Source organism: Lutra lutra, chromosome 15, assembly GCF_902655055.1.
Source record: "Lutra lutra chromosome 15, mLutLut1.2, whole genome shotgun sequence".
Lineage (NCBI taxonomy): Eukaryota > Metazoa > Chordata > Mammalia > Carnivora > Mustelidae > Lutra > Lutra lutra.
Window position 1 is genome coordinate 64108723 of NC_062292.1, and position 26350 is coordinate 64135072.

Below are 26350 nucleotides of genomic sequence, written 5' to 3' on the forward strand. Positions count from 1 at the left end.
GACTTAGATCAAATGGGCCAATTCCTTGAAAGCCCAAACTACCACAATTTATCCAAAATTAAATATATAAGTGAATAAACCTATAATTTTTAAAAGATTTTATTTTCTTGACAGAAAGTGAGAGAGACCGAAAGAGAGAGCACAGAAGGAGAGAGAGAAGCATACTCCCTGCTGAGCAGAGAGCCTGACATGGGGCTCAATCCTAGGACCCTGAGATCATGATCTGATCCAAAGGCAGACACTTAACTGACTGAGATACCCAGGCACCCCAAATAACCCTATAATTATAAAGGAAATTGAATTCACAATTTTAAAACTCCCCCAAAAGAAATCTCAAGGCCCAGATGGTTTTTCTGGGGAATTCTGCCAAAAATTTAAAGAATTAACTTCAATTCTACACAGTTTTTTTGGAATATAGAAGAGGGGACACATCCCAGGTCATTTTAGGAAGTTAATGTTACCCTGATACTGAAGTCAAACAAAGAATACATGTTATTTTCAAGTGCCCATGGAACATAGTTCCATGGAACTATATACTGGGGCAAAACAAATACAAGCTTAACACACACACACATCACAGACTCGTATCTGCCATGAATATAAATGCAACAATCCTTAACAAAATATTAGCAAATAGAGTTCAGTAACATATAAAAGGAATTATACACCATGCCAATGTAGGGTTTATTCCTGGAATACAAGGATGGTTCAATATTTTTAAAGTATTCCATTTAAGCCACTGTATTAACAGCCTAACTAAGAAAAGTCACATAATAATGGTATTCAACTCAAAAAAGCACTTGATAAAATCAACACCCATTCATGATTTTAAAAACTCTAAAAAAGGGGGGTGGAATAGAAAGGAATTTCCTCAACTTGATAAAGAGCAGCTACAAGACCTACAGTTAACATCATACTTAACAATAAGAGACTGCATGCTCTCCCCAGAGATGGGAAGCCAGGCAAAGATGACTGCTTTCAAAATAACTCTCTACCTTGGGCCAACTGTCTAGCCCCAGTGTTGTTGTTAGGGACGCCACTGGGTGATCCAACAGTCAATTTTTTTTTCTCGCCTCTGGGATACCCCTGGAGAGATCTAATTTTCTCTCACTCTTTCCTAATGCCTGAGAGCCCCACACTTCTTTTCAGTAGAGGTATTAACACTCATACTGATACCCCTGGACGGACAAGCAGTTGGCTCCCCCTTCATAGATGTTGATATCCATTCCCAGATCTGGGCAACTCAAGCTCAAGGGGTTTGGTCCTTAACACCAGGGCCTGTTCCATACACCTTAAGGACCCTGCAGCTTTCCCTCATAGAAAAGGTTTTTTGGGCATAACAGGACACTGTTGCTCGTGGATACCAGGATATGTAGAAATAGCACAATCCCTCTATCGATTGCTCAAGGATACTGAGACATCTGGTATCCATCTATTAATGTGGGATCCAGAGTCAGAAAAAGTTTTTAAAAATCTCAAGAGGGCCTTCCTCAGCACTCCAGCTTTAAAGGGAATGGCCTTGGGTGCCCTAACCCAGGGCCAGGGGCCAGGTCACCAGAAAGTGGGACATTTATCAACTAGACCAGAAGAGAAAAGGTGGCTCCAGTATCACAAAGGGAACTGACTGGTTTTCCTTCTATTTCCAAAACTGCCTGAGGTACTGGGTTCCTTATGGTGAGCTGTTTTGGAGGAGCCACCATGGAGACACCTGGGTCCCATCAGTCCCAATCAGGGGCACTGGCCACCTGAGTCCTCATCGACTGAGGTCCCTGAGGGCAGATTTCCAGTGTCCTCCTCCACAAATGGGACAAGGGTTACAGGGCCTTGGTTTTTGCCACTTGGGACATTCTCACTTCCTATATCCTGGGCGGCCACAGTGGCCAGAGCTTAGGGAGGCTAAGCGACCCACTGGCAGCTTGTTAGAACTCTTCTAGGATCCCCTCAGGGCCAACAGCCAACTTCTGCATTTTTTCCATATATCTGGGAGCAACTGGGTCTTTAAGAATGATCTTGGCCTCAGATCGAACTGGGGGAGGTAGCTATGTATTTAATGAGAGCCTCTCATAAGAATACAATAAGAGGGACACGTGGGTGGCTCAGTTGGTTAAGCATCTGCCTTCAGCTCAGGTCATGCATAAGTCCAGGGTCCTGGGATCCAGTCCCACATCTGGCTCCTTCCTCAGCAGGAAGCCTGTCTCTCCCCCTGCCTCTGCCTGCCATTCCCCCTGCTTGTGCTCTTGTGGTCTTTCGCTCTCTCTCTCTGACAAATAAATTTTGTCAGATTTTATTTATTTATTAACAAATAAATAAAAATCTTTTTAAAAAGCACAACATTAAAAAAAGATTACAATAAGAAAACTCTTGGTGTTTTCTCCCTGAGTTTGGGTTGACAGCATCATGTTTACCAAGAGACCCAAATAGCCAAATACCAGAGACTCTGAAGGCTATCTTAACAACTACACATGAAAACTTTGAGACGGACTAGATTAGACACCATTTTTTACCAACAGACCCAAATATCCTTTAAAAGCACAAACCTATGTCTGATAATCAATGCTTTAGCACTTCATCATATTTGGAAAAGACACAGATGTAATCCCATTTATCATCCAAAAAAACTTACTTGCCAATTACCCAGGAAGATTTTGAAACAGACAAGATGAGCTGCCATTTTAATGGGAACTTACTTGACCTTCAGCAAACCTAGATAGAATCATCCCCGGTTCTAAACCACATCAGCTCAGACAGAGGAGGAGATGCCGTGTTTTTTTCCACCAAATTGGAAACACACAGTTCGTGGAAGCCCAGAGGAGACAGGGAATTTCCCAAAACAGAGTTTCAGCAGCTGCTTAGGAATATTCCTTAAAGTCTCTGACCCGAGGCAGAACTAAGCATAGTTGGCTCCAATTATAGCCATTGACCTGGGAAATGAATGAGGGAGAAAACCCCATGTACCGCTCAGTCCCTGTATGATGCAGGCTTGGAAGTGATAGCGATACCAGTTTCCAAAGAAATCATTAGGGTCCCAACTGGGGTCTTGAGGTAGTACAGCATGGTCTCTAGTCAGAAACTGAAGCCACCCATGGACTCATTCATCCCTTGATCCTGGTATCTTTCAGCAGTGGCCAGAACCCCACATTTTTCTGCTTTGGAGAGGGTCTGATTTAACAGACCCAACTTTGGAAAACTTTGAGGTACCCCTTCATCTCAGGTCTTGTAGTGGCACCTCCACTTGGTCCCTCTTGGAGCACTACCTGTTCGTGCAGAGGGTAAAGCCCTTGAGCACCTGCAGAGGTTCCAACATCGGGTGGGACATGTACGGGGATTTGATCTTACCCGGGGAAAGTTGGAGCCAGTGGTGGAAATTCCACTGCGGACTCCACTTACCTATCTACTTTTGATGTGGAGGTGGTGTTTCTTTGTTTCTTTGCCCCACCCAGGAGGGGTGGGGCCCAGAAGACAGCAGCCCAAGTCTGGAATCCATTCTACCTTGCTGAGATCAGAACAAAAGAAAATGAGCTGCATTTTTCCCTGTTGAAACTTGGAAGTCAAAGTCCCTCAGGTGGCCATGCCCCTCCTCCAACTTGTTGTACTATGGCCATGCCCCAGAACAAAAGAAAATGAGTTGCCTTAATCCAATTAAAACCAGGAAGGCATCTAAGTAAATGATACATTGAGTGATTTACTGGTCTGATTCTCTTCCTGTAGCCTATAATGCCAGGAAGGGATTGTAAAGGAGTAAAGATCTGGGTCAGGTCTACAAGGAAAGAGGAAAAGTTGTCCCTTACCTCAGTTTCTTATAGTTGATCAGGGAGACTTGGGAAGAAAGGAAAAGATGTCCCCCACCTCAGTTTCTCATCTTTTTCCTGGTGTGTGGCCCTAGCAACTCATGTCACTGACAGCCAGAGCCCCTGTGCCCTCTCTGAGACTTGCTGGGAGTAGTAGCACTTACCCAGGCTTGGCCCTCCTTCCAGAGAGTGACTCTGGTTTCCCCACCCTTAAATCTCCCTTAGAAGTTGATAGATACACTAGACTTCTTTTAGTAGAATTGTTCTGTCCAGCATAGCCACATGAAGGGACAAGATGGGGCACCCAAGGAGGGGAAGTGCACCTGGGTTAAGCCCTGATTGAACTGAAAAGTTAGAAAATCTTTTAAATCTTAGTTATTTTGCCCTGCTTGGTCATTTCTTCACATGGGTGGTATAGCCAGTCTGAGCGTTGTTCTAGTAATCAAGATAGTGGACCTGAGAGGGTTGTCCTAGGAAAAGCAGTCTTGTCAACAAATAGTTACTAAAGCAATTGTTTTTCCATAGACAAAAAAAAAAAAAAACAAAAAACACCAAGACAAAAACCCAACCCAAGTCTCACATCTCATTGGAGAAAAAAAAAAAAAGAAAGAAAGAACAGAAGGAAGGAAGGAAGAACTCCAAATGGATTGTGGACTTAAACACAAAATGTTAAAACTTCAAATCTTTTTAAAAAAATACAGGAGAAAAAAATACAGGAGAAATTTCTTTGAGATCTAGTCCTAAGAGTTCTTAGACATGATAGCAGAAGCATGATCTATAAAAAGACAGAAGGTTTCACTGGATATGTTGCAATCATAAATTGATGGATTTAATTTATCTAAGAGTAGTTATAGAAATCTATGTTACAAGGTGTTTGATGAAAAGTCTTAAGTAATCTTGTTGATAGAAACTGTATAATTTAAACACTCTGATGAAATTGTGGTTTTCATAAAAATAAAAGGAGATAAATAAGGAGTATTTAATTCCAGTGAACACAGGAATACAGTAAACAAAGAGACTACACTGGTGAGGGAAATATCTTAGATGATTTTAAATATGCACATATTCCTTGGTATTTAAAAATATAAAAGTATTAGAATTAGGGAAGTGGATATTATTTAAGACTAAAAGTTATTGCAGGGCGCCTGGGTGGCTCAGTCGTTAAGCATCTGCCTTCAGCTCAGGTCATGATCCCAGGGTCCTCGGATTCCAGGGTCCTCAGATGGAGCCCCACATCCTGCTTGGCAGGGAGCCTGCTTTTCCCTCTCTCACTCCTCCTGCTGGTGTTACCTCTCTCACTGTGTCTCTCTCTGTCAAATAAGTACACAAAATCATTTAAAAAATTAAAAAATTAAAGTTATTGCAAATAGAAAAGATTATAAGGTACAAGATAGAAGACAAACAAGAGAGAAGACTTGATCGAAATATCAAAAGTTAATTCTGTGAAAAGCCCAATAAAATAGGCCTTTGACAGGTCTGATTAAGACAAACAGAGGTGTAACAATGTCTCTAGTATTCAACCGTTAAACAACAATATTTTGTTTCATATCTATGAAGTCCTGTGATGACCACAAATCTTGGTCCTGTTGTTATAGAAAATTGAGTTATAGGGAGTTGAGTTTATTTCCCTGAAGAGGAAAATGGTAATAAGAAGGAAGATCCTTTTCCTGAAAGATCCCAAGAAAGGTTCAGGAATGGGAGGAATTAAGTACAACACAAGATATAGATCAGGAATAATTTTGAAAATAAAAGGCTATCTGGAAAGCCTGTATAAGCCCTGCCCCACCCCACCACCATAGTTAGATTCTCAAGAGAAATTGAACAAGCTAGCACGTGCAGGTGAGTTAAGGTGAGTTGAGTAGGTATGAGGTGGGGTATCAGTGGCATCCAATATACCATCCAGGCACCCTTTTTCAGGACTCCTTGGCAAAGTCATTTCAGCCAAGCAAGGAAGTAAACCAAGAAATAGGAAGACTTAAGATTCAGGGAAAAGGTTTAATACAAAAGACAGATCCAGGAAAGTCTCAGGACAACAGCAATTCAGGGGGGCCTAGACCTCAAATGATCCAAATTAGTGCCAAAGAACAGAGAATTCCAAAGTAGACTTTTTGCTGATGAAAATAGGGGGGAGAGAGAAGAAAGAAGGAAAAAGGAAGGAAGGAAGGAGAGAGAGAGAATGAGAAAGAAAGAAAAGGAAGGAAGTAAGGAAGAGAGAAAGGAAGAAAAGAATGGAGAAAGAAAGAAAGAAAGAGGGTTATCTTGATGATTCAGTTGGTTAAGCGACTGCCTTTGACTAAGGTCATGATCCTGGAGTCCCTGGATCGAGTCCCGCATCGGGCTCCCTGCTTGATGGGGAGGCTGCTTCTCCCGCTGACCTCTCTCCTCTCATGTTCTCTCTCTCTCATTCTCTCTCTCTCTCAAATAAGTAAATAAAATCTTAAAAAAGAAAGAAATGAAAGGGAATGGAATGGAAGGGAAAAGGAAAAGGAAAGAAAAGAAAAGGTGAAAAACTTCCTGGTACATTCAACCACTTGGGAAATAGTATTAAGTTGTTTCAGAATGTTTTTGAAAAATTTGGGCTAAGCTAATAATAGACGCATAGACAACTAACCAAATGACAAAAATGAAGCAGTTATTATCTCTAGAGAGGAAAAGATTGTTCAGAAAAGGAAATGTAATCAGAGAACACTGTGTGTCTCAGTAATGAACAGTAGTCATAAAATCGTGATAAAGCTGCATTGGAGCAATGGGTAAGGAAAGTGGGAAGTGAGTAACTATGGTATAATAAGACTAGTCTTCATATTCTATGGTAGGAAATCAGATGGATAATATCTAATATTGAAAAATCAAGAAATAGCAACAGATTATACCATTGGGAAAAAGGAGGTAAATTAACAGAAGACATAGTTAAAATTGTTGAAAAGCATTGTTTCCTGGGAACAGGACAGAGGAGAGGCAAGGAAAAGGTAAAAAAACAGATATTTCTTATTATATGCCTTATGTTCTATTACATAATTCAGATTGTGTGTGTATTACTCTAAAAGAAAATTTTAAAAATTATCTTAAAATGAAAGAAAGCACTACCTTCACATATACATTAAAAAACATTTAATGCAGAAAAATCATAGACCACATCACCATGCAATGAAAGCAGAAAATAACAACAAAGACAATAACGCTTATTCCTCCTGGAAATAAAACAAACCAAGAAAATACAACAGCCTTCTATATCAAACTTAAGAAGAAAGTAGAACTAGGGGCACCTGGGTGGCTCAGTCAGTTGAGCATCTGCTTTTAGGTAGGGTCATGATCTCAGGGTCCTGGGATTGGCTCCCAGCTCAACAGGGAGTCTGCTTCTCCTTTCCCTTGCCCCTCCCCCAACTCGTGCTCTCACACTCACGCTTGCTCACTCTTTCTCTCTCAAATAAATAAACAAATAAAATATATGAAAGAAGAAGAAAGTAAAACTAAAGCTATAGATCATCTGTAAACAAGTAACGACAGGAAGACATAATGAAAATCCAATGGATGTAGCCAAAATAACAAAAAGAGGAAAAGTTATAACCTTTGTGAATTTGTTTATAAACAGTTTAGAAATAAATGAGTGATGCAGTAAATCTAAGCCCAATAAAATAAGCCTTTGACCCACCTGATTAAGATAAGCAGTGGCCTTTATTAAATCTAAATACATAGAAGAAATAATGCATTAGGAAACAAAATGCAAAGATGTGATTGATAAGACAAAATCTGTGACAGGACTAATAAAACAGACAAGGCTTTGGCAAGTCTGATTAAGACAAACAGAAAAAGTGGTCAAGGTGGTTGTCTCTCAGAATGATTATGGTGGGTTATGGTGGGTGATTATGGTGGGTGATTACCTGTTCTAGTGATTGATTTAAGAACCCATGTTACTAAGTATGTTACTTAGTCCTGACCAATATGATATGGCAAGCTTTCTGGAGAAAGTTTGAACACTCTTTTTTTTTTTTTTAAGATTTACTTTTATTTATTTGAGAGAGAATGAGAGAGGGAGAAAGAGAGAGCATGAGAGGGGGAAGGGTCAAAGGGAGAAGCAGACTTCCCCATGAGCAGGGATCCCAATGCAGGACTCAATGCTGGGACTCCAGGATAATGACCTGAGCTGAAAGCAGTCTTTTAACCAACTGAACCACCCAGGTACCCCAAGGTTCAACACTCTTAAGAAAGAGACACATAGAATGGATAGTTAGTCCCTCTCTTTCTCTAGATTTTTGGGTATGATGCTCAGAGCTGCTATAATCATCTTGCTGCTAGCCCAAGGGCAGTGCCTAGGGAGTTGCAGAAAACTGAACCCAGAGTCTTGATGTACTGGAGACATCCTGTCTCGACTTTTTTTATGTGAGATAATATATTTCCTTATTGTATAAGCCAATTTGAATCACGCTTTCCTGTTATTTCCAGCTGAAATCATCTAACTGATAGAAGAAAGCAAGCCCAAAAGCTAGGTATGAGAGGGGGGAATGTATATACAGAAACATAAATTATTATCAAAAAGTAGAAAAAATATAGTGTACAGTTACATACCAGTAAAATGGATTTTTCAAACTTGACTCCAAAAGAGATAGAAAAGCCTGAGGAGGCGGATAATGACAGGACACAAAAGTTTGTCAAAGATCTATCCCAAAAAAGGCATAAATCCCATAGGATATTATAGAAGGAGTCTATCAACTTAAAGTATCTACTATAAGGGGAAGTTGACAGACCTTAGAAACTACAAGAAACAGCGCAGATTTAAGGATGTAGGAAGTTGGTCTCATTCAGGCAGTGCCACTGGGATGAATGAACTTCACCTGCCTCCAGTCTAATCTGTTCCAGATTTAAATTCTAGGGAAACAGCATGTACTTGACCAGTTTGGGCACTCGCTATCCTCCGGAATCAGGTTTGAAGTCCACCCACCTACCCACATGGACTGAAAGAGGCAGTAGATCTCTTCTGCCAAAGCAAAAGCAGTCTTTGTTACTAAAATTAGGGGAAATTCGCGCTGGGTAGGGAACAGTAACAGAGTGTATTCTAGTCAGATAGGCAAAAATTAAGTGCCCAACATTGACAAGGGTCCCAGGAAATGGGCACTCTAAAATACTTTGGGAGGATACGTAAGCTGCTTTTTTTAGAGACAACAGGAGAGTATCCTTTAAGCCAATGATTCTACTTTAGGAATTTATCCTTCAGAAATAGTCACACATGCTGTCAAGGATATCATCCACAGAAGTTATTTACTGCAGCATTGTGTACGATACTGATCAATTGGAGACATTTGAAGTGTTGGTTAAATAAAATATGGGGCGCCTGGGTGGCTCAGTGAGTTAACACCTCTACCTTTGGCTCATGTCATGATCTTAGGGTCCTGGGATTGAGCCCCACATTGGGCTCTCTGCTCAGTGGGGAGCCTGCTTCCTCCTCTCTCTCTCTGCCTGCCTCTCTGCCTACTTGTGATCTCTCTGTCTGTGTCAAATAAATAAATAAAATCTTAAAAACAAACAAACAAATAAATAAAATATGGTCTAGCATTTATACTATGGGATACTATATAACCCTTAAAAAGAAAAAAAAGTTCCACGGAAAGAGCTCCATAATATATTGCTAATCAAAAGAAACCAACTGCAAAAGCATATGTAAAGTATGGTCCTACTTATGGTCTTTTAAAAACCATAAAAAAACATAAATATGTGTTAGATGCATACAGAAAAGTCCAGAACCAAATCCACACCAAATGTTCAACAGGAGTTACTTGTAGAACAGGGAACAAGATCAGGTGTGGTGAAAGGGAACATTCACTCTTACTTCTTTATATGTCTGTAGTGTTTGAATTACATGCTTACAGTGAGCATTTGTTTCTGCCTATGTGTGTTTATGAACATGTAAAAATATTATATGATACAATTTTTTAAAGATTTTATTTATTTATTTGACAGAGAGGGAGATCACAAGTAGGCAGAGAGGCAGGCAGAGGGGCAGGGGGAAGCAGGCTCCCCACTGAGCAGAGAGCCTCACGTGGGGCTCGATCCAAGGACCCTGGACTTAGCCCACTGAGCCACCCAGGTGCCCCGATGTGATCCAATTTTTAAAGTACATGCACCTATTGCTACTGAGAGGAACACAGATTGGCACCCTTTAAATGTTAACATTGGTTGTGGCTTATAGGCTTATAGGTGTTCTTAATTATCTCTTTTGCTTATCTGTATTTTAATTTTATAAAAAGAGTATTAGGTAATAAAATAGCTTACTTAGAAATCTTTATTTCCTTTTGGAAATAAGTTGCTACCATGTAATTTATAAATTACATTATTACTATAAAAATGGGCAAGAATATGTGAACAGGAAAATCACAAAAGAAGAAATATGAATGGCTCATACTCTGAAAGTCTCTAATTCTATAGTTTGGCATAAAGTAAACCCTCAATAACCTAGTAATCGTATTACTACTATTCCTTCTTATAATGATAGGTGAGTGTGAAATCTGATTGTGGGACTATAAAATGTGAGTATCATAGGGATGGCTGAGCCACCTGGATAACTCTGTCTGTTGAGCATCTGACACCATTTTGGTTCAGGTGATGATCTCAGGGTTGTGAGATCAATCCCTGCATCAGGCTCCACACTGGGGGATGGAGCCTGCCCAAGATTCTCTCTCCTTCTCCCCCTGTCCCTCACCTACTCTGCTCACATGCACACAGGCTCTTGCTTTCTCTCTTTATATATATATAAAATAAAATAAAATAAAATAAAATAAAATAAAATAAAATAAAATAAAATAAAATAAAATGTGAGTATCATGGAAAGCCATGGGAACTATACAGGAAAGGAAGCTGCTAAATCCTGAATGCAAAAATGCTACACAATGAAATCAGAGGCCCAGGAAAACAAGGCCTCTGCAAGGGCGCCGGCCAGACCCCCAGAGAAGCTGTCAGTCATGTTTTTAACCTGCCAGGATGGCTTCCCTGAGAAGGTCACATCCTTCTGGTAAGTACAGGAGAATAGCAGGGTCAGGAAGAGTCAGCAGTCTCCATGAGAACTCATCTGAAGTTTTGCTTCCGAGAACTGGTATTGCAAACAAAATGATTGTTTTTTTTGCCGTGGGAGGAAGAGGAAGAAGACGTGGAAACTGTTGGGTCCACGGTCAAAGGAGCGAGACTGATACAAAGCGAAGGTCAAGCAAAGCTTTATTTCGCGCCAAGCATTGAGAATCAAACTGACCGGCGAGGGCCGTCTCTTGCGAAGAGGCAACCCCTCCCAGCCTCACAGACTAACTTTTATAGAGTAAAGGTCATGTGGTTGAGCCTGACCACACACAGGTGGCCAATTGAATTACAATTCACCCTATAGTAGCTATTTGAACTAGCCTATCACTCTGGTCAGAATTGGTGCCCGAAAGGCAGGGCCCACATTCTCGGGTGGTTAGGGAGGTGCTTTCCTGATTGGATGTCTCCACTTGGCTTGACTCATCCTTGTATTCTGGGCTCTCTTACCTCCCCCTGACCTGACACGTCCTGGTATATGGGCTCTGTTATCAGGGGCTGGTCGGTCATATTTTACTGGTTTCCCAGACTTGTTTCTTAGTAAGTTCCTCTCGGGGGGGTGGGGGGGGCAGGGTCAATCTAAGTTTACTGCAAAAACAACAAAATGGCTCGCTCTGGCTAAGTAGGCCCTTACAGAAACCAGGAGACCATTTTTAAAGAAGAGTGTTCAGTTTTAAGAAGAGGATGCTTGGGAGTCAAGATGGAGGAGAAGTAGCAGGCTGAGACTACATCAGGTGGCAGGAGATCAGCTAGATAGCTTATCAAACCATTGCAAACATCTACAAATCCAACAGGAGATTGAAGAGAAGAAGAACAGCAATTCTAGAAACAGAAAATCCACCACTTTCTGAAAGGCAGGACCGGCGGAGAAGTGAATCCAAAGCGACAGGAAGATAGACCGCAGGGGGAGGGGCCAACTCCCAGCAAGTGGCAGAACAATGGAGCACAAAATCAGGACTTTTAAAAGTCTGTTCCATGGAGAGACATCGCTCCAGAGGCTAAACCGGGGTGAAGCCCACGCGGGGGCAGCATGGCCCCAGGTCCTGCAGGGTCACAGAAGGATTGGCGGTGTCTGAGTGTTGCAGAGCTCGCAGGTATTAGAGGGGGGAAGCTGGGTACAGAGACAGAGCCGAGGAGTGAGCTCTCAGCTTGGGGTTACCTTGAATTGGTCACAGGCTGGGTGAGCTCGGAGTGCACCCGGAGGCCGGGGAGACGGGAGTGATTGAGAGTTTTTTTTCCAAGCCTGGCCAGAGGCCAGGGAGACAGGAGTGACTTTTTTTCTGAGGGCGCACTGAGGAGTGGGGCCCCGAGCTCTCAGCTCCTCCGGGCTGGAGATTGGGAGGCCGCCATTTTCATTCCCATCCTCCAGAATTCTACAGAAAGCATTCAGGGAACAAAAGCTCCCGAAAGTGAACCCAAGCGGATTACTTAGGCTGGCCCCTGGTAAGGGTGGTGCAATTCTGCCTTGGGCAAAGACACTTGAGAATCGCTACAACAGGCCCCTCCCCAGAAGATCAACAAGAAATCCAGCCAAGACCAAGTTCACTTACCAAGGAGAACAGTGGAATTCCAGAGGAAGAGAAAGCAAAGCATGGAATTCATGGCTTTCTCCCCATGATTCTTTAGTCTTGCAGTTAATTTAATTTTTTTTTATTTTATTTTTTTTTCTTCTGCTAATTTTTTTTAACTTTTACCCTTTCTTTTTTAACATTTTTAACTAGTTTATCTTAACAATACCTCTCATAAAAAATAATAATCTTTTTTGAACCTTCATTATTATAGTCATATTTTATCCTTCATTGTATCTAACTTTATTTTTTATATACACATAGGGTTTTTTCTTCTAAAGAATTTGGGATACAACTTCTTCTAATAGGACAAAATATACCCTAAATCTAGCTCAGGGCTTGTTCTAGTCTCCAGCCTGAGCAAATTTCTCTCCACTTTCTTTTTCTTTATTCTCCCAACTAACTTATTTTATCGACTCCTTTTTTAAAAATTAAAAAATTTTTTTTTCATCTTTATAGGCATATTCCACTTCATTGTGTTTACCCTTATATATGTTTTTCATTCTTTAAAATTTTTTTTGGGGGGGCGCCTGGGTGGCTCAGTGGGTTAAAGCCTCTGCCTTCAGCTCAGGTCATGATCCCTGGGTCCTGGGATCGAGCCCCACATCGGGATCTCTACTCTGCAGGGAGCCTGCTTCCTCCTCTCTCTCTCTGCCTGCCTCTCTGCCTACTTGTGATGTCTATCAAATAAATAAAAAAATAAATAAATCTTTAAAATTTGGGGAGGTAGTTTCTTCTAAGAGACCAAAATACTCTCAAAATTAAGTGGGTGATCCTGTTCTTGTCACCAGTCTAATATATAGATATTTTTTCTTTTTAAATATTTTTTCTTTATTTGTTTTCTTTTTTAATTTTTTTTTTCCTGAACTTCTTTTTATCCCCTTTCTCCCCCCCACAATTTGGGGTCTCTTCTGATTTGGTTAAAGTGCGTTTTCCTGGGATCTTTGCCACCCCTTTACTATTTTATTTGCTCCTTCATATATTCTTATATGGACAAAATGACAAGGCAGAAAAACTCACCACAAAAAAAAAAAATAAAGAAATAAAAATAAAAGAACAAGAGGTAGTACCGAAGCCTAGGGACCTAATCAATACAGACATTGGTAATATGTCAGATCTAGAGTTCAGAATGACGATTCTCAAGGTTCTAGCCAGGGTCAAAAAAGGCATGGAAGATATTAGAGAAACTCTCTCTGGAGATATAAAAGCCCTTTCTGGAGAAATAAAAGAATTAAAATCTAACAAAGTTGAAATTTAAAAAGCTATTAATGAGGTGCAATCAAAATGGAGCTTCTTACTGCTAGGATAAATGAAGCAGAAGAAAGAATTAGTGATATAGAAGACCAAATGACAGAGAATAAAGAAGCTGAGCAAAAGAGAAAAACAGCTACTGGACCATGAGGGGAGAATTTGAGAGATAAGTGACACCATAAGACGAAACAACATTAGAATAATTGAGATTCCAGAAGAAGAAGAAAGAAAGCAGGGAGCAGAAGGTGTATATTGGAGAGAATTATTGTAGAGAATTTCCCTAATAAGGCAATGGGAACAAGCATCAAAATCCAGGAGGTGCAGAGAACCCCCCTCAAAATCAACAAAAATAGGTCCACACCCCACCACCTAATAGTAAAATTTACAAGCCTTAGTGACAAAGAGAAAATCCTGAAAGCAGCCCGGGAAAAGAAGTCTGTAACGTACAATGATAAAAATATTAGATTGGCAGCAGACTTATCCACAGAGACCTGGCAGGCCAGAAAGAAGTGGCATGATATATTCAGAGCACTAAACGAGAAAAACATGCAGCCAAGAATACTATATCCAGCTAGGCTATCATTGAAAATAGGAGAGATAAAAAGCTCCCAGGACAAACAAAAACTGAAAGAATTTGCAAACACCAAACCAGCTCTACAGGAAATATTGAATGGGTCCTCTAAGTAAAGAGAGACCCTAAAAGTAGTAGATCAGAAAGGAACAGAGACAATATACAGTAACAGTCACCTTACAGGCAATACAATGACACTAAATTCCTATCTCTCAATAGTTACCCTGAATGTTAATGAGCTAAATGCCCCAATCAAAAGACACCGGGTATCAGAATGGATAAAAAACCAAAACCCATCAATATACTGCCTACAAGAAACTCATTTTAGACCTGAAGACACCTCCAGATTTAAAGTGAGGAGGTGGAAAACAATTTATCATGCTAATGGACATCAGAAGAAAGCTGGGGTGGCAATCCTTATATCAGATCAATTAGATTTTAAGCCAAAGATTATAATAAGAGATGAGGAAGGACACTATATCATACTCAAAGGGTCCGTCCAACAAGAAGACCTAACAATTTTAAATATCTATGCCCCTAATGTGGGAGCAGCCAACCATATAAACCAATTAATAACAAAATCAAAGATACACATCAACAATGATACAATAATAGTAGGGGACTTTAACACTGCCCTCACTGAAATGGAAAGATCATCCAAGCAATAGATCAACAAGGAAATAAAGGCCTTAAATGACACAGTGGACCAGATGGACATCACAGATATATTCAGAACATTTCATCCCAAAGCAACAGAATACACATTCTTCTCTAGTGCACATGGAACATTCTCCAGAATAGATCACATCCTGGGTCATAAATCAGGTCTCAACTTGTATCAAAGGATAGGGATCATTCCCTGCATATTTTCAGACCACAATGCTCTGAAGCTAGAACTCAATCACAAGAGGAAATTTGGAAAGAACCCAAATACATGGAGACTAAACAGCATCCTTCTAAAGAATGAATGGGTCAACCAGGAAATTAAAGAATAATTGAAAAAAATTCATGGAAACAAATGATAATGAAAACACAATGGTTCAAAATCTGTGGGACATAGCAAAGGCAGTCCTGAGAGGAAAATATATAGTGGTACAAGCCTTTCTCAAGAAACAAGAAAAGTCTCAAATAACAACCTAACCCTCCACCTAAAGGAGCTGGAGAAAGAACAAGAAAGAAACCCTATACCCAGCAGGAGAAGAGAAATCATGAAGATCAGAGCAGAAATCAATGAAATAGAAACCACAAGAACAGTAGAACAAATCAACGAAACTAGGAGCTGGTTCTTTGAAAGAATTAATAAGATTGATAAACCCCTGGCCAGACTTATCAAAAAGAAAAGAGAAAGGACCCAAATAAATAAAATCATGAATGAAAGAAAAGAGATCACAGCCAACACCAAAGAAATACAAAAAATTATAAGAACATACTATGAACAACTTTACGCCAACAAATTTGACAATCTGGAAGAAATGGATGCATTCCTAGAGACATATAAACTACCACAACTGAACCAGGAAGAAATAGAAAACCTGAACAGACCCATAACCAGTAAGGAGATTGAAACAGTCATCAAAAATCTCCAAACAAACAAAAACCCAGGGCCAGATGGCTTCCCAGAGGAATTCTACCAAACATTTAAAGAAAAATTAATTCCTATTCTCCTGAAACTGTTCCAAAAAAATAGAAATGGAAGGAAAACTTCCAAACTCATTTTATGAGGCCAGCATCACCTTGATCCCAAAACCAGACAAGGATCCCATCAAAAAAGAGAATTACTGACCAATATCCTTGATGAACACAGATGCGAAAATTCTCACCAAAATACTAGCCAATATGATCCCGCAGTACATTAAAGGATTATTCACCACGACCAAGTAGGATTTATTCCAGGGCTGCAAGGTTGGTTCAACATCCACAAATCAATCAATGTGATACATTAATAAAAGAAAGAACAAGAACCATATGATACTCTCAGTAGATGCTGAAAAAGCATTTGACAAAGTACAGCATCCCTTCCTGATCAAAACTCTTCAGAGTGTAGGGATAGAGGGCACATACCTCAATATTATCAAAGCCATCTGTGAAAAACCCACCACAAATATCATTCTCAATGGAGAAAAACTGAAAGCTTTTCTGCTAAGGTCAGGAACACGGCAGGGATGTCCTTAATCACCACTGCTATTCAACATAGTACTAGAAGTCCTAGCCTCAGCAATCAGACAACAAAAAGAAATTAAAGGCACCCAAATCAGCAAAGAAGAAGTCAAACTATCACTCTTTGCAGATGATATGATACTATATGTGGAAAACCCAAAAGACTCCACTCCAAAACTGCTAGAACTTGTATAGGAATTCAGTAAAGTGTCAGGATATAAAATCAATGCACAGAAATCAGTTGCATTTCTCTACACCAACAACAAGACAGAAGAAAGAGAAATTAAGGAGTCCATTCCATTTACAACTGCACCCAAAACTATAAGATACCAAGGAATAAACCTAACCAAAGAGGCAAAGAATCTATACTCAGAAAACTATAAACTACTCATGAAAGAAATTGAGGAAGACAAAAAGAAATGGAAAAATGTTCTATGCTCCTGGATTGGAAGAACAAATATTGTGAAAATGTCTATGCTACCTAAAGCTATCTACACATTTAACGCAATCCCTATCAAAATCCCACCCATTTTTTTCAAAGAAATGGAACAAATAATCCTAAAATTTATATGGAACCAGAAAAGACCTCGAATAGCCAAAGGAATATTGAAAAAGAAAGCCAAAGTTGGTGGCATCACAATTCCGGACTTCAAGCTCTATTACAAAGCTGTCATCATCAAGACGGTATGGTATTGGCACAAAAACAGACACATAGATCAATGGAACAGAACAGATAGCCCATAAATAGAACCTCAACAATATGGTCAACTAATCTTCAACAAAGCAGGAAAAAATGTCCAGTGGAAAAAAGACAGCCTCTTCAACAAATGGTGTTGGGAAAATTGGACAGCCACATGCAGAAAAATCAAATTGGACAATTTCCTTACACCACACAGGAAAATAGACTCAAAATGGATGAAGGACCTCAATGTGAAAAGGAATCCATCAAAATGCTTGAGGAGAACACAGGCAGCAACGTCTTCAACCTCAGCCACAGCAACCTCTTCCTAGGAAGATCACCAAGGCAAGGGAAGCAAGGGCAAAAATGAACTATTGGGATTTCATCAAGATCAAAAGCTTTTGCACAGCAAAGGAAACAGTTAACAAAACCAAAAGACAACTGACAGAATGGGAGAAGATATTTGCATACGACATATCAGATAAAGGGCTAGTGTCCAAAATCTATAAAGAACTTAGCAAACTCAACACCCAAAGAACAAATAATCCAATCAAGAAATGGGCAGAGGACATGAACAGACATTTCTGCAAAGAAGACATCCAGATGGCCAACAGACACATGAAAAAATGCTCCACATCTCTCAGCATTAGGGAAATACAAATCAAAACCACAATGAGATACCACCTCACACCAGTCAGAATGGGTAAAATTAACAAGTCAGGGAATGACAGATGCTGGCGAGGATGCAGAGAAAGGGGAACCCTCCTACACTGTTGGTGGGAATGCAAGCTGGTGCGACCACTCTGGAAAACAGCATGGAGGTTCCTCAAAAAGTTGAAAATAGAGCTACCCTATGACCCAGCAATTGGACTACTGGGTATTTACCCTAAAGATACAAATGTAGTGATCCGAAGGGGCACGTGCACCTGAATGTTTATAGCAGCAATGTCTACAGTAGCCAAACTATGGAAAGAACCTAGATGTCCATCAACAGATGAATGGATAAAGAAGATGTGGTATATATATATATATAATGGAATACTATGCAGCCATCAAAAGAAATGAAATCTTGCCATTTGCAATGATGTGGATGGAACTAAGGGGTATTATGCTTAGCGAAATAAGTCACTCTGAAGAAGACAACGGTCACATGATCTCCCTGATATGAGGAAGTGGAGATGCAACATGGGGGGTTTGGGGGGCAGGAAAATAATAAATGAAACAAGATGGGATCAGGAGGGAGACAAACCATAAGTGACTCTTAATCTCACAAAACAAACTAAGGGTTGCTCGGGGGAGGAGGGTCAGGAGAGGAGGATGAGGTTATGGACATTGGGGAGGGTATGTGCTATGGTGAGTGCTGTGAAGTGTGTACACCTGGCAATTCACAGACCTGTACCCCTGGGGATAAATATACATTATATGTTTATAAAAAAATAAAAGAAAGAAAGAAAGAAGAAGAAGACACTCACTGTACACTCCAAAGCTTCCCTCTCCTCCACCTTACCCACTACCACCGTCCCAAGATTTTTATCCTCGAAAAGAAACAGATCAATCCACACTCCAACCAGTACAGCCTTTGAAAGGTAAAGGGCATGTTGTTTCTATATTTTATTATAAACGTAATACATGGTCTCTACAGAAAGAGAGTCTTGATGGCAAGAAATGCTGAGACTCAAAAGGAACCAGGACAGTCAGTCATCTGGGACCACACTCTCTGCGACTTTCACGACTTCAAGCTTCAGGATTCACACAGGTGTTCCTGGAAGGGTCCTTATCTTCCTTTGGAACCGTGGCAGTCCTCTTGTCCTCCCTCAGGGGAACTGGGCCAGGCATCCTGGTGTCTCTGATTCTCTTTCCCCCAGGGCCGCAGGCAAGATAATGAAGGCTAAATTTGGTTCTGGTAATCTGCCTCTGCCTCTTCCTCCGGGTGCAGGAGAAGTGAGTAGGTGATGGTATTCTCAGCCTAGGGAACACAGAAGGGAGTAATTCACAGGAATGAAGGCAGCAGAGGAGGAGGCGGAAGGAGGAGATGGCTGGGGTGGCTCACCTCAATTTTGGCAGCCTCTTCAGTATCAGTGACATAGGCTGTGGGCAGAAAGAACTGAGGTCAGGGATGCGTGGGAGTTCGGTCAGTCAAGGGTTAACCTTCTGCTGAGGTCACAATCTCAAGGTCCTGGGATGGAGCCCTGAATCTGCTTCTCCCTCTTCCTCTGCCCCCCACCCCCACTCATGCTCACTCTCTCTTTCTCTCTCAAATAAATAAATACAATCTTTAAAAAAAAAAAATTAGAACAGAGATCAGCCCACTGCACGGTGGTGGCCGCTACAGAACGAAGGCCCCAACCAGACACGAAGAAACAAGGACCTGCAGACCGAGTTCTCTGCGCAGACTCAGCCTCTGCTCCTGGCCACAAGGGCAGAGGGAGGCCCTCATCTGCCCTGCATGCTTTTCAGAGAATTGCTGACTTTTTCTAGAAATCAACCTGCCAGCTTTAGGAACCGGAGATCCTGGGGAAGAGATGGGGGGATGTTCAGTTATCACCGGGAGGTCAAGTTCAGTTTTTTGGTGGCCACAGTCTTCAGGGAGAGAAGACTGGGGGGCAGTTCAGCACTGGCCCTATGCAGCGGGTTGGGGAGGCGGGGCCTTTGAAGAATGTGAGGCTCCGCCACATTAAAACGGAAGAAAGCGCAACAGTGAAAGCAGCGGAGGGAAGGAAGCAAGCCAACAAACCAGGACTTTCCCTGGTAAATAGCTAAAACACACCAAATTCCCACATGTTTTTTGCCAGTGAACTCACTCACTCACTCACTCACTCACTCACTCACTCACTCACAGTGTGAAAAGTAGTCTCAGTATCTGCAAAGCAGCATTCCTTAGGCAGGGGTGGGGGTGGGAGGGTGAGACAGTGCCTCCTATGTCTCCACTCAGCCCCACCCCCACCCTGCACACAGTCTCTGTTTGCCATGCTCCAGATTCTGGAACAAAGCACCCCCTGAATTCTCCTTCTAACGCATTCTCAACGATCCTAGTGACCTAGCTCACTGATGGGAAACCATAAGACCCCCTGCCTCACTGTGGCGGGAGTGCTGGTGAAATGGATTTGTGCCGGTGGAGACAGAGCCAAACCTCTAAGGGGCTGTTCCAGCTGTGTTTGGGCTTTTCTCTAGATCTGGCTTGGCCTGGTGCGGGCTCAGGCCTGCATCCCATTGGTCACGGCCAAGAACACCAGGGCCTTGCTCAAAGCACAGCAGGACAAGTGCCATTGCGCTCAAGCTCTCGAATCTGTTGGTTCCGCTCTGAGTCATACTCCGGCCCACTGACGCAGAGCCCCTGAGGGCCTCTTTTTCCTCTGCTTCTGCTAGCCAGGAGCCCCTCGAGAAATTTCCAGGTTCCCTGGCGCTCTCGCTTAGCTACAGGCAGGAGGTCACCTGGGATACTCCTGCTCCCACCTGGGCCAGGGGTTGGAGAGTCATGGACTCTCAGAATGTCAGACCCAGAAGGGCTTTGAGGTCATCAGGCCAATCCGCCCATTTCCTCAGGGAGGTGACTGCATGCCATAGTGGGGAACGTGCAAGTTTCCACCTGCTGCTGGTGACAGAGCAATGGCCAGGCCCATGTTTAATAAACTTACACACGTGGGCACCAGAGCCAAACTCTGCCCAGCAGTGAAGCCCGGGAATGTACCCAGTCCCCTAGAACTTTCTCCAGCCCACATGTCCCCGTAATGCCTCATTCTTCCCCCATCACTCCCTGAGACAGACTCCTCAACCTGTCCAGGGATCATTTCCTGGGTCTCCCTCTCTTTTCCTCTTATTCCCATGTGTCTCAGTCTCACCACTCCTAACCTCTGGCCAGCTCTGCCAAACCCCACAGAAGGACCCAAACGTCTCTGGTGTCCTGTTCTGGAAACGTTCCCAGCATTCCCGGTTCCAAAGTTTGGACACAACCCTCCCCTCTCTATCTGCGGCAGGTGGTCCTTTCCCTCTCATCCCCAGTGAGGTCCTCTTCAGGCCCAGGAGTTAGTCTCAGAACGGACCAAGCGATTTGAGCCCCTGCCCTCCTCCACCGCCCCCTCCCTCTCCTGTGCTCCCAGCCGAACTCACACAAGCTACTTGCTGTGGGCTCCAATCCACCTGGCAGCCCCAGACAGGGCACCTTGAGCCCCCAAGCAGGGAACAGCACTCACCTGGTTCCTCAGGGAGGGGCTTTCCCATTTCCCTGTGCTTGGGGTTTCCTAGGGGAGCTATGAGGGGCACAGAGGAGGTTAGTAGAGGTACAGGGTGGGGCCTGAGTCCTCAGGCAAGGACCAGGGGCAGGAACGGGTTAGAACCAACAGAGACCCTCCCCTCCCCCACCCCCATGGAGATGCTTCTCTTCCTCCTCCTCCTCCTCCTCCCCTGCCCCAGACCTGCCCACCCTATAGAAGGGCCATTGAGTTAACCATGGGGACCCCTGGGACTGTCAGAAAGGCCATTTAGCCGTATCTTTCTCAGGCTTGCCCTGCCCTGTAAAAAGCTCTTTTCCCTCCCTCTCAGAGTCTCTGTGCATCTCCGTGGGGAGCCTGGCTGTGCACCGACCCAAAGGGCCTTGTGAGGTACGAGGAGCATCTTTTCTCCTCCCCTGTGGCTCCGAGTCTTTTTTCCTCTTCCTCCTCTTCTATCTCCGGGTGTCTTTAGACTTTCTCTCCTGCCAAGCTAGCTTTCCAGGCGATGAACCGTGACAACGTGCCTATTCCATTTCTAGGGCTCCTCGCCTCCTTCTCAGCTCCTTCAGGGTGGTACAAGGGGGGAAGGAACCGCTTTCCAAGAGTCAGAGTTCTTCAGGGCACCCGTCTGTGAACAGACGCACAGTGACCCGGACTCCCTGCTGGCAAACCGCGCTAGGAGCAGGGGCAAGGAGGGGACATGAACGAGGACTTCCCGGGACTTCCTTCCTGTCGTCTTGCCACCCACTCTGGAACACAGTTTCTGTTCTCTAATGTGGCCTCTGTGGTCTGCATGACCCGGCCCTTGCCCAAGTGTCTGCCTAGCCTCATCTGCCCTCCCTGCGCCTTGCAGGTTTTGGTTTCCAGCCGCACAGCCCTTACTGCCCCCTCCTCGCTCCTCCCCCAGCCCCTGTCCCAGCCACAGTGCTCTTCCTTCTGTGCCTTGGCCTCCAGCCAAGCAATGCTCTTCCAGGCCTCTCTGTCTGGCTGACAGCTACCAGCTACCCTCCAACACGTTCCCTCCTCTGTCAGGAGAGCGGCTCTCTCTCGTGTGCTGTTATGTACCCCACACTGGGCTGAGTGCTCAGCCCTGCTCAACCCCATACCATCCAGTGAGGTAGGTCCTACTAGTGCCTTCATTTTCCAGATGAATCAATACAGGCACAGAGATAGTGAAGAACTCACCCAAGGTCACACAGCTGGTGAGCTGTGGAGCTGAGATTTAATCGGGGGTGGGTGGGCGGTCCGGCTCCCCCTACGTGTGTTTTGGTCACTACATATACCACTGCCTCTTGCAAGCTTCTCTAACCTCTCACCTGGGCTGCATCACGTGGGCTCTCGTGGCCCCCCCTCCCCCCATCACAGCCTTGGTGACTCGACTACAGCTTTCATCCCACCTAACTTTAATGATTTACTTGTCCTGTCTTCCCCACCGCACTGGGAATCCCTGGAAAGCAGGGACTGGACTTCCTACCACCCAGGGTGCCTAAACCCATAAGGAAGTTTTTTCAAGCCTTGTTGAATAAATGCATGAATTTATTTAGCTCAGTCTGCTACGTCTGCATCTGCCTTCCTGCCTTTGGCTCAGGTCGTGATCCCAGGCTCCCTGTTCCACGGGGAGCCTGCCTCTGCCTCTCTCTCTCTGTCTCTTATGAATAAATACATAAAATCTTTTTTAAAAAAAGCGAATGAATTAACAAATAAAACATGGGGCTATATCTGAACTACAAGGATTCTCTGAGCCCAAAGAGGAGGGTCCCGGCTATGGTTGGGGTTAAAGCCTGGGCCAAGTAGGAACTGACAGCAAGAGGAACCCAGAAAAACCACGAACCTGAAGTTTGCTTTTGCCTGAGGCAGAACCAGGCCACAGCAGCCACGAGGATGGCCACTGCAGCCGAGCCAGCGACTGCAGCCATGACCGTCATCATCACGGAGGAGTCACTCCGGTCGGACTCTGGGGAAGACAGACCTCAGGACACGCAGCAGCCTCCCACATCCCACCCTGTACTCCAAGGCTTCTCTCCAGGAGCTGCTTTGTGTCTGGGTCCCTTGTCCCTTGTCCCTTGTCTGGGTCCTCCCCAAACCTCATCTGTGGGGATGACACGGCAGCTGGACTTGTGCCTCCCTGCCGACAGGTGTCTCTGCTCATCCAATAAAGGCAGACAACTGAGTGTGTGGGGCCTGAGCTCAGAGAGAGAAGGGAGGGGGACCCAAAGCCTCCCCTATTTGGAGGCTCCGAGACTCAATCCCACAAGGGCTAGAACTGTTGGGGACAAGTCATGTCTTGGGGGAGTGAACGGACATAACATGTGACCTGACTCGGAGCTCTAGCCCCTCCTGCTGCCCAGGGCCAATATTCTTCATGCCCCGTTCCTCCCCGCTCTGCCTCTGTGCCCACATGTGTGTGCTCTGACATTTCTTAGATCTCCCAGGAGGCCCCTACGACCTTAGCCACAATTGCCCATCCCCTCACTGTCCTCCTCCCTCCATCCTGACGGAGTTCCCACCTTGGACAGTGATGGCCACAGGCTGTGAGAGGCGCAGCATCTGGCCTATCATTCCCGTGCAGTGGTAGTCACCGCTGTGACTGAGGTTGGCTTCTGGGATGAAGAATGTGGAATTCAGGGAGGAGAACTGCTTGGATTTTCCATCCTGGAAGAAGGTGATCTTGTACAGGTGCCGGTTCTGCCAGCTGTGGCACCTCAGCACGATGGGGTCCCCTATCTGGAACACCAGGCGTCGGGTCTGGAGCAGCAGCCAGTCTGAAAGACACAAAGGGACCCTAGGACCTGGGAGGTCTTGACTCATCTCTGAGGCCATCCTTACTGGTGGGACACGCTGTGGGCGGAGGGAAGAGCTTGACACCTGGTGTCTCAGGGTAGCTCCATTTTGGGGGAGCTCTGACTTCATGGGCCTCTTCTAGGTCTTGGGTTCCTCCTCTGTGAAGATGGACATAACAATTCCACGCAGCTACAGCAGTTCCTGGCACATAGTAGGTGTTCAGGATAAGCTTGTCTTCTCTTTCCTGTCCTGGGAGAAGGCAGCTGCTGCCCTGTCCTGCCCAACAGGCTCTTTCAGGAGGAGAGCCCAGGGTGCATTCTGACCTAGGAGATAACATGTGAGGGGACACAGCAGAGACAAGTCTTTCGGAAGAGTGAGAGGTCATGGACCTCCAAGAAGTATTAGCTTATTTGATGTAATTTGGTAAATGTGGAGTTTTACTTCAGCAGAGTCTTTGAGGTCATTGGCCTGCTGTCTTTTTTCCCTCCCGATGTTCATCCTCTGACTGAGGAAGACGAAATATTTAGTATGTTTGTTGTGTAGGGAATAAAGCCTAAGGTAGAAATTTGTACTCCTGACCTCAGCTCACATGCTCCTTTACCCTAAAGCTGGAGGATGGAGCAGAGCTGGAATTGGAAAGAGAGTTAGAGGAGAAGACAACAGCAGAATCAGAAGGGGGGCACCTGGGTGGCTCACTGGGTGAAGCGTCTGCCTTTGGCTTTGGTCATGATCCCGGGGTCCTGGAATCGAGACCCTGTGTCGGGTTCCTGCTCAGTGGGGAGCCTGCTTCCCCCTCTCCTCCTGTGACTGCCTTCACCCTCAAACTCATGCTCTCCCTCTCTCTCAAATAAATAAATGAAATCTTGGGGAAAAAAAAAAAGAATTAGAAGGGAATGAGGGCAGGGGGGCAGGGTGCAAGAAGAGTGACGAGGCCAACCAAGTCTCAGCACTGGCTGGGGACACAGCCACGGATGCAGGAGGAGATGGTCAGTACCAAGGGAGTGAGTGACGACACAGAGAAGTCAGCTGCAGCTACAGCGGGAATTCGAGGGGTGGAGGGTGGCACCAGACCCTGTTCCTTGGGTGCCACGAGCTGGAAAACCCCAGCCCTCCTGTCAGGGAGGCACGTCTACCTTCCACCCAAATCCCTGCCTTACCACACTGCACAATCCTCCCCTTGGAGGACTGAGACCCTGGCTGGGCACTACGCACCAGGATGAGGCTGAGCCATCCTGGTTCCCTAGACTGCCTCTCTCACGAGATTGGATTAGGGCAGGTGGGGATGCCGAGATGTGTAAAGCGTTGAAAAAAATAAAGTAGAACCCAGAGAAAATACCAATGTTGCCATGTAGCACCAGCAACCAATTCCGGCACTTCTCTTCCCTGCCGAGGGAATCCCCATCACAGAAGACCTACACGGCTGGGAATGGTTTTTCTTCTGCGGAGTCTCTGCTGCTACCAGGTTATAACCTGGATAATGGGGACTATCTGCCTTCGGCTGGTCTGTGCAAGGGGGGCAACTTAGCACTCCTTAAGAACATTTGTCTTGGTGCAGATCTTAAAGGCAGGGTCAGGTTCCTCTCCATGGCACTCATGAGAGGTTCTTCAAGTAATCGAAGGGCTTTCCCACCCATCTGGGAACAAAACTCCTCTGCATTCTCCCGGAAGCCTTTCGGAGAAGTGATAATGCCCACACCTTCTTCACATGCCAGTGGCTACGTGGGGACACACTCAGTCTCAGGGGGTGGGATGCCCTCACCTCCTTGCCTTCCTGCAGGGGCAGGGGCACAGATGTCAGGCCTCAGGAGCTTCCCTCTGGGCCTGTCACTTCCTGCTGCCTGGAGAGGGTGGGGGTGACAGGCCTGCTGTGTGCTTTTGAGGAAAATGTAGGCGTCTGGGGAGGGAAAGGGCCTCCATGAAGAGTGATGATGACAATATTCATTGTCATCGCATGGTGGCTCTACTTTTTTGCCAGAAGCTTTGTAAAATCATTCATTTGTTTAACAAATATTTATTAAACCCTGCCTTTGTCAGGGGCTAGAAATGCAAACATAGTTAAAACACAGCTTCTAGGGGGCACCTGGGTGGCTCAGTTGGCTAAGTGTCCAACTCTTGGTTTCGGCTCAGGTCATGAGCTCAGGGTTGTGAGATGGAGCCCTGTTTCGGGCTCTGTGCTGGGTGTGGAGCCTGCTTGGGATTCTCTCTCTCGTCTCCCTCTGCCCTTCCCTCCCCCTCTCTCTCTAATGAGGAAAAAAAAGATCAACACAATTTTCAGGTCAAGTTGCATGGGT

General features: G+C 44.3%; 1 protein-coding gene across 5 annotated transcripts in view; it reads right to left on the bottom strand.

The window, feature by feature from the left end:
- LOC125085926 (Fc receptor-like A) overlaps positions 1-26350 on the bottom strand; it is a 47697-nt gene that overhangs the window by 15293 nt on the left and 6054 nt on the right. For 2 of the 5 annotated variants that reach the window (XM_047704864.1, XM_047704863.1), the window contains exons 4-8: positions 23786-24040; positions 23110-23232; positions 21261-21317; positions 19121-19158; positions 18667-19036 (exon numbers count right to left, since the gene is read on the bottom strand). In XM_047704864.1, the coding sequence (XP_047560820.1) occupies positions 18959-19036; positions 19121-19158; positions 21261-21317; positions 23110-23232; positions 23786-24040 (551 nt within the window). In that variant the 3' untranslated portion in view covers positions 18667-18958. Of the gene's footprint in view, positions 19037-19120; positions 19159-21260; positions 21318-23109; positions 23233-23785; positions 24041-26350 lie in introns of those variants that run through there. The other 3 variants (XM_047704866.1, XM_047704865.1, XM_047704868.1) reach the window with 2 other exon arrangements.